General features: G+C 45.5%; 1 protein-coding gene across 1 annotated transcript; it reads left to right on the top strand.

The window, feature by feature from the left end:
* The first annotated feature begins 344 nt into the window (after positions 1-344).
* Positions 345-3,524, top strand: six2a (SIX homeobox 2a). Its single transcript, XM_086172870.1, has 2 exons — positions 345-1,262; positions 2,091-3,524. The coding sequence occupies exons 1-2, from the start codon at positions 703-705 to the stop codon at positions 2,401-2,403; spliced, it is 873 nt and encodes a 290-aa protein (XP_086028996.1). The 5' UTR covers positions 345-702; the 3' UTR covers positions 2,404-3,524.
* Positions 3,525-8,506: the final 4,982 nt, after the last annotated feature.

Raw genomic sequence — 8,506 nt, 5'->3', positions numbered from 1 at the left:
TGGAGAGGTGGAGTGGGGGGGGGGCGAAGAGAGAGAGAGAGAGAGAGAGAGAGAGAGAGAGAGAGAGAGAGGGAGAAACAGCAATAATTCTATTGGTGGGCGGGAAAGTCGTGAAGGGAACAACCGGGTGGGTTCTACCGGGAGCGCCACCTCCGCGCGTATCCGGTTACTCTGATTGACAGCGTAACCACGGCAACTAATTTGACCGGGACTATTGTCTCCCCCCTCCCTCCCTCCCTCCTCCCTCCACCCTCCACCCCGGGTCAGATAACCGACCAATCAGAGTTGATATAAAGGCTTGTTTGCCAGCTCCTAGAATAATATTATTAAAAGCAGCCTGCGAGCGCCGCTTCGCCGGAGAGGGTGATGTAGAGGCGGCTCGGAGAAGGTGGAGGAGGACGGACGGACGGACGGACGGACGACGGGAAGGTGTAGCCACTCCGGCGCTCAACTTTCACGAGGACCGGTGTTTTCCCCCCTTTTTTTCCCCCCCTTTTTCTTTTTTTTCGGTTCCTCCTTCCTTCCCTTTTCTTTCTTTCTTTTGCGCAGCCGAGCGTACAAGTCGTCGCAGGATATAAGCGCACTTCTTGGGAGCGGCTCGGGGTGGAGGTGCAGAAGGTGGTGGTGGCGGGAGGAGGGGGAGCCCGGGGGGAGTTGGGACTTTACGCGTCCATGACTCCGTGACAGACCGAGGAAGACGCCATGTCCATGCTCCCCACGTTCGGCTTCACGCAGGAGCAAGTGGCGTGCGTCTGCGAGGTCCTCCAGCAGGGGGGCAACATCGAGCGGCTTGGGCGCTTCCTGTGGTCGCTGCCGGCCTGCGAGCACCTCCACAAGAACGAGAGCGTCCTCAAGGCGAAGGCCGTGGTCGCCTTCCACCGCGGGAACTTCCGGGAGCTCTACAAGATCCTGGAGAGCCACCAGTTCTCGGCGCACAACCACCCCAAGCTGCAGCAGCTCTGGCTCAAGGCGCACTACATCGAGGCGGAGAAGCTGCGCGGACGGCCGCTCGGCGCCGTGGGGAAGTACCGCGTCCGCCGGAAGTTCCCGCTGCCGCGCTCCATCTGGGACGGCGAGGAGACCAGCTATTGCTTCAAGGAGAAAAGCCGCAGCGTGTTGCGGGAGTGGTACACGCACAACCCCTACCCGTCCCCGCGGGAGAAGCGGGAGCTGGCGGAAGCCACGGGGCTCACAACCACGCAGGTCAGCAACTGGTTCAAGAATCGGAGGCAGAGGGACCGAGCCGCGGAGGCCAAGGAGAGGTACGGACTCTCTCTGTCACACACACACGCACACACACACACGGAGAGAGAGATTTAAAAAAAAAAAACTTCCTTTAAAAGTTTTGTTTTATTTTATTTTTCGGTTAAATTAAATCTCCCCCTGCATGAACTATCAGAACAACCCAAAAAGTCAAAGTGTATGTGTGTGTGTGTGTGTGTGTGTGTGTGTGTGTGTGTGTGTGTGTGTGTGTGTGTGTGTGTGTCGGGCCGTCGTTCAGGACTGACGTGGGGGTCACGGAGACGTGTCCCGGTCAGGTGTTCGTCCACCCGGTGTCTCATTTCATTCCGACCCACACACACACACACACACACACACACACACACAGACACACACACACACACACACACACATACACAGACACACAGGTCCCTCTAAATCAATGTCTCCCCTCTGGAGACGCGCTCGTCTATAACTGGGTCAGCCGAGGAAAGTGCGGGTCCACGCTCTGTCTGTCTCTCTCTACCACACACACACACACACACACACACACACACACTGGCACCCCACGACTTCCGGTTACCCCCTAGACGTCCAAGCGTTTGCGTTAATACACCATTCAGATTACGTACTTGTGCAAAACGCTACACTTTTGCACACCTATAACGTGAGTGTGTGTGTACGCGTGTGTGTGTGTGTGCGTCGCTCTCCTTCAACAGGTTTTTACACATGCATGTGTGCATCCACTGCGCCTGCGCCTGCAGTTATAAAGCATCTCAGCTCTCTTTTAATTTTCAATTATACACATTCATATTTAAAAGGGGAAATTTTTAACGTTTTTATTCTTATTATCTTTATTCCGCCCGCAGGGAAAACAACGAGAACTCCAACGGAAACGGCCACAACCCGCTCACGTCGTCCCTGAACGGGAGTAAGTCCCTGCTGGGGAGCTCGGACGACGACAAGACGCCGTCGGGCACGCCGGACCACACGTCCCCAAGCCCGGCGCTGCTGCTGGGCTCCGCCGCCGGCCTGCCGCCGCTGCACGGCCTGGCCCCGCCGCCGGGGCCCAGCGCCATCCCGGTACCGGGCGGCGCCGACGCGGTGCACCATCACCACTCTTTGCACCACGACACCATCCTGAACCCTATGTCCTCGAACCTGGTGGACCTCGGTTCTTAAGCCCGGGGCGGCCCGGGGGGGCGGACAGAATACTGTCTTTATCCTCATTTTTTTTTAATCTTCTTTTTTTTTTTATCCGGAAAAGTAAACTCTGAAAGAAAGAGGAGGAGGAGGAGGAGGAGGAGGAGGAGGAGGGGGTTGTGAGGCGACGGACCGCCCGACCCGGTGTTTGCGAGGCGGGGAGAAAACCGGACAACCGCGGGGGAGAAAACAAACGCATCCACCATCATTATCATCACCTACACACACACTCACAAAAACACACACACAAAGCCGGTTGTCTTATATTTAATTTTTTTTTTTACTTTCCAAAAAAAAAAAAAATGAAAAGGTAAAAGTGGAAAAAACGAACTTATTTCAGGGATTTTTTTTTGGGGGGGGAGGGGGCGAGCGAGCACTTACCGGAACCGGAAGTTTACCGGGCTAAGAAAAAACAACTTTTCCTCTTTGATTTCCTTCCACTTAAAAATCCCCCGCCGTTTATTTCTATTTTGTTATTTTTTTTTTATTTTTTTGAGACAGTACCGGGACCGGATCGCCTCCAAAAAGGACGTGTGGGGGGTTGATTGTCCGGACGGGACGTTTTCACGGACAGAAGAGGAAAAAAGGTGGAACTTTTTTTTTCTTTCTTTTTTTACCGGAATGTAAGAACATTAACGTGTTATATTGTTGAAAACAATAACAAATAATAATAATGATAATAATAAAAAACAATGTCTTAATTATTGCTAACATTACCGTTGTTACTTTGAGGGGGTGGGAGGAGGAGGAGGGCGATAGAGATGAAGAACCCCCCCATCCACCTTTTCCTCGATTATGTTTTTATTGTTGTTTACAAAGGTTTTCAAAGGGAGCCATAAACAGTTTATTTTATTTTATTTTGGCGGGGGGGGTCTAACATCTTCAAGTGTCTTAAGAGCCTCTTTAGAAAAATCACATCTTAACCTCTTGACATTATTATTATTATTATTATTATTATTATTATTATTATTATTATTATTATTATTATTATTATTATTATTATTTGGAGGGAGAGACTGCATGTGACGAAGGCAAAATGATGAAACGAGCGACACGCCTATAGTTTCATATAACCTTTTTACAATAAAAGGAGAAATACATGGATTTCTTACTTTGGTTATTATTGTTAATATTATTATTAATAGTGGTAGTGTTATTAGAATTATCATTATGATCCTGAATATTCTGACGTCACGCAGGTGCTTGTGGGTTTATTCAATCCAAACTGTATGTGTGAGTGTGTGTCTGGATCAGGCGGTTAAAATCCCGGTTTAAATCCCTAGTCGTTCACTTCATTTTCATATAAAGGCCCTATTTATTCATATAAATATCTTTATATTTGTATAGAAATTGATATTTTTGCGGTCTCGTACGGTTTTGAACCTCTGCTTGTTTCGGTGTTCCGGGATTTTACCGGATAATCCCAACTCCTCGATCTGCGCCTCTTTCAAGGTGCTTCCCGTTTTTTAACATCTATAATAAAAAATATAATTATTAATATTATTATAATTCGCGGAAGTTTGCGGGATAAATCAAATATCGACATAAATAACGGGGTCATAAAGTGTAACTATACCAGGAGTGAGTTTCTGAAATTTTAACTACTTTAACTAAACGTTTCTGTTTGGTGAAACCGGATATCCGGTCAAAGTAAAAAAAAACAAAAAAAAAACGATCGGAAACTCGAGCCCGGATTTTAGCTGTTCTTTTTTGTTTTTGTTTTTTGAGGAAAAAAGGAAAAAAAACATGAGTGGCCGTCCCGTCAAAACCAGTGTGTGCGTATGTGTGTGTGTGTGCGTGTGTGTGAGTTCAAGTTTAAATGATGCCACCTTCTATGTCTCTGAAGGGGAACTGTTACAGTGTCGTTACTCGTTACTCTGTGTAACGGAGCAACGATGTGACCCCTTCCACCACACACACACCTATCTTCTCTCGGTTTTGCAAGCAAATGTTTTGTTGCAGCAAGACAGAATATTTTGCACACACACACACACACACACACACACACACACACACACACACACACACATTGCCGTCGGCGGGCCTCGAACGCCTATAAAACTCGTTAGTAACCCCCTCTCTCTCTCTCACACACACACACACACACATACACACACACACACACACACACACACACACACACAAACATACATACACACACACACACACTTCTTTGTACTTTTCCCATAAAGTTTTAAAACTTGGAGGTGACGTGAACGCATCACGTGAAGGAAAGTTGTTGTTTTGTAATGGAAGAAAGAGTGTTAATGTCTGACTCCAGGGCAAGTACTCACGCACACACACACACACACACACGCACACACACAAGGGGATTAAACGTCAAGTGCACGGTAGTCTCGCAGACTATCTCGAGTTATTGCCGCTTCGCCTCGGGACAAAATCTCGCGTGTGTTCAGACTCGTGTTAATGTGTGTGTGTGTGTGTGTGTGTGTGTGTGTGTGTGTGTGTGTGTGTGTGTGTGTGTGTGTGTTTTCAATTGAAGTCTATCCGACCCCTTCATATAAGACAGTCGTACTGTAGTTTATCAACGCTGGCCGCCTGTCGTCACTTCCGGTTGTTGATTTTTTGAGTGCTTTTACAACCAAAACTTTAAATCACGCAAAACTTTTACTATCGCGATATTTCTTTGCGTCGGGTTGATTATTGCCTTTTACCCCCCGAACCCACAACAATTAATTACTTTTCCCTGATTTAATTTAGTCTCATTTTATTCTATTTTATTTTATCTGAAAAAAAAAAATAAAAAAGAAAGAATTAACCCTTTCCTGTCCTGTGAAACCAACAGGTCCTCCAGATTTTCCTGTCCATTATTTAATATTGAAAGGTGTTGGGTTTGACTTAAGGTAATTTTAACTCACATAATCATTAGTATTACTGTTTTTATTTCTATTTTATTATCCCCTCCCAACACCACCACCACCACCATGGAGGAATTGTTCAACCAAAAAAAACGCAAAATAGATTTCAATTTTAATTTAATTATTTTCTAATGCTTCCTCTGATGTCTCTCCTAACGTGATTGAAATCGGCTGCTTCTTATTAGATGTCTGTGATTGTTTGGCTATTTCGGCCATGTAGAAAAACACTAAAGGATTATGAGAGTTATGGGTTTTTTTTATGACAGTACTGTCTAGTTTATTTACTTCATCCATTTTAATTTACAGAAAGGGTTTTATTTTAATAAGATTTCAGCGTGTTGACTCTCCTCCGCCCCGTCGCCTGTTTTTCATTTAGTCTTTTAAAAGGCAGCCGGCCGAGGGATTTGTCTCGTAAGCTCTAATTCGGCATTATGAAGTTTCGCTGGCAGCCTCGGAGAAAAAGAAAAACATCCCATAATGACCCCCCCACCACCGCCGCTGCCACCTCCCCTACTCCCTCTTTTCAGCGTCGGCGAAAGCCGCCGCAGATCTCAGATCGTTCCAGATGATCGTCTCCAGAAGCTCCTTTCGGGAAGGCCTTGACTGAAGCCGTGCTCCCGGGGAAATAACAACAGACACGGGTGATTGAGAGGCGCTGCCATGACAACCAAGCTCCGTCTGTACGTCAGGTGCGGCGACGGTCGTTATAACATGACACGTTATTGGTCCCGGCGGGAGAATTCTCTTCACTTAGCGCCCCGTCAGAGGGGTCAGGGGTCAAACATTTATAGCGGCTGAGCCCCAGAGCAGGGAGGGATCGGCACTGTCTCCGCTCGGGGATCTTCCTAGGTGAGGAATCCGGCAACTGTTTGGGGAGGTAAAGAGTTTTAAACGCTGCAGCTGCAGCTCACACACACATACGCGTGCACACACACACACACACACACACCGTCCCTATCGTCCGCCGCCCCTTTCCGGATCGGGCCTCCGCAGCTGCTCACGTCTAAATCAGCCAAATCTTACGTTGTTTGTTTGAGTCCTGGAAGAAACAGAGAGGCTGTAAAATGGGACGAAGCAGTTTTTTAAAATTTTTTTATTATTATTATTTCTTTTATCATGCGGCGTTGAACAAAATGGGAATAGTCTATTTGTCACCATCAGCCGTCCCCTGTGTTATTTATACATACATATCGCAGCTAATGCTAAAATTTAGAGAAACTTCATGTGTTTGCCACTCGCCATAGGATTCAGCGGATCTTTTTAGAATGATTGTTTTATGTTTTTGAAAACAAAATGTGCCTTAGATGATTATTTCACGACAACAAAGGTTGCCTCGACAAAAGCAAGTCATTAAAACTATCGGTTGTTACTTAATAGGCCTGAACAATCTCTGAATGTGGATTCATGGATTCTTTTTTTAATGCTTTAACTTTGAATAACAGCATTATTTTGAATTTCCGGAATTCAATTTAAAAAAAAAAACTTTCTTCATGTAAACAAAATCCAGCGTCAGTCATCGTGTTCGTTTAACTTCCCAAAGTGATCAGATCAGATTTTTTTTTTTGTATTGAGCAGGATTTTTTTTTTCAATGTTTATTTATTTATACAAACACAGATAATAATGATAATTTTAATATGCTTATAATAGGGTCCCGTATGCTTGTTTTTTAATTGATATATGGGATTGTGAAATAAATGATAAAATGCATCAACAAAAAAATACTGTGACAACTCATGCCACGTTGTCATGACAACACAATTACCCCCCCCCCCCCATCCCCACCCCCACTGCCAGACACAATAGCCAATCAGAAAGCCTTGGCAGTGGATTATGTGAACCTAGAGCTTGGAAATGTAAAGAAAAATCAAATTAATACAACATGAAACATATTATATTTGTACATAGAATAAGATGAAAGTTTCTTTTTGCTCCGATCGGTAGCATCAACGATAATGTAATAACATTGCAATTACAGGCGGAGTGGAAAACACACACACACACCCTTCCCCACACATCCCTGTTATTTTCCCCAAGTGCATCATGATTTAGTTTTATAATTTCCAGCGATACCCCAAATATTTTCACGCTCCCGTTTAATTTCACGGCGCATTTTGCGGAGAGGCGCGTTGATTCGGGGTGTTTTGGTTCGCCGTCTCCAACATATCAGGTGTGTCTAATAAAAACAGGATCAAATCTGCAGGGCTTTTTGGGGAGGGCAGCAGAGGCTGTGCAGAGTGTAGAGTTACAGCCAGAAAAGGGGGGTTGGGGTGGGGGAGGCCAAGGGAGCATTAATGCAGTCCCTGTGTGCTGGACGTGTACTGTAAAAAAAAAAAAAAACACACACACACACACACACACACAACACTCTGTAGGTGAACTCTGCTGACGTGAAAGGTCACCCTGCGAGTCGTGCTTCGGAGACCTCAGATTCACGGCGGCAGGAAAAATGCAAAACGTAACCGTCTCGATGAGCTTGAATGATGAGAATTAGCTTAGCGTACTTTAATTAGCTGATATGAGGAAGCAGGTGGAGATGTATGTGTGTGTGTGTGTGTGTGTGTGTGTGTGTGTGTGTTTTAGAAAAGCTCACCTGGACTCCCCCTTCCTCCCCGTGCTGGAGCCCCATTCGGAGGACCGACCCTGGGGTTTGAACCCTGATGGTTTTTCCCAGCCATTGTCACCAGACACCGTCCCATTGAATCCCTCCAACCTCAACGCAGGCTCACATCGTGCACGGACATTTTCAAATCGTACGCCCCTCTGTTGTTTATAACGTTGGTTTTTTTTTTTTTTATTACCACTTATTACACACTAATAACAAAATAAGAACATCATGTCGGTCTTGTGATATTTTTCTTTCTGCTTCATGCCTCAGCAGTTGTTACAATGGCGTATTTCATATTGAAAAAAAAAAAGAAAGGGGGGAAAAAAAGGCGCCATGCGGTGGATTTACAATCCTTTGACATTGTAATAGGGTATAAATCATTTATTTGCAATCATATTACATTTGATTTATATCCATGACAGATCAGGCCTTTTATTTGCACACTGACGTCGATTGTGATTAGCATTCAGTCGCATCGCTGGATTTTGTCCTCGCCTTCTTTGACGTGGAGGGGTTTATAACCTGCTTATTACCCCTCACCCGTGAAAATATGTACAAAAACCATAATGAAGCCATAATAAAATGAGCAGGAGCGCA

The sequence above is a fragment of the Fistularia commersonii genome, chromosome 2 (genome assembly GCF_037954325.1).
Source record: "Fistularia commersonii isolate RoL2024-O1a breed Wild chromosome 2, RoL_Fcom_v1.0, whole genome shotgun sequence".
NCBI classification, from domain to species: Eukaryota; Metazoa; Chordata; class Actinopteri; order Syngnathiformes; family Fistulariidae; genus Fistularia; species Fistularia commersonii.
The sequence above is the reverse complement of the archived record's forward strand: the minus strand, read 5'-3'. Positions and strand labels throughout refer to the sequence as shown.

Excerpts from the sequence above, each read along its gene's own strand:
- six2a (XM_086172870.1), top strand. The coding sequence starts at position 703 with ATGTCCATGCTCCCCACGTTCGGCTTCACGCAGGAGCAAGTGGCGTGC. Across the intron at positions 1,263-2,090 it reads GCCGCGGAGGCCAAGGAGAG|GGAAAACAACGAGAACTCCA; the intron begins GTACGGACTCTC and ends TTCCGCCCGCAG.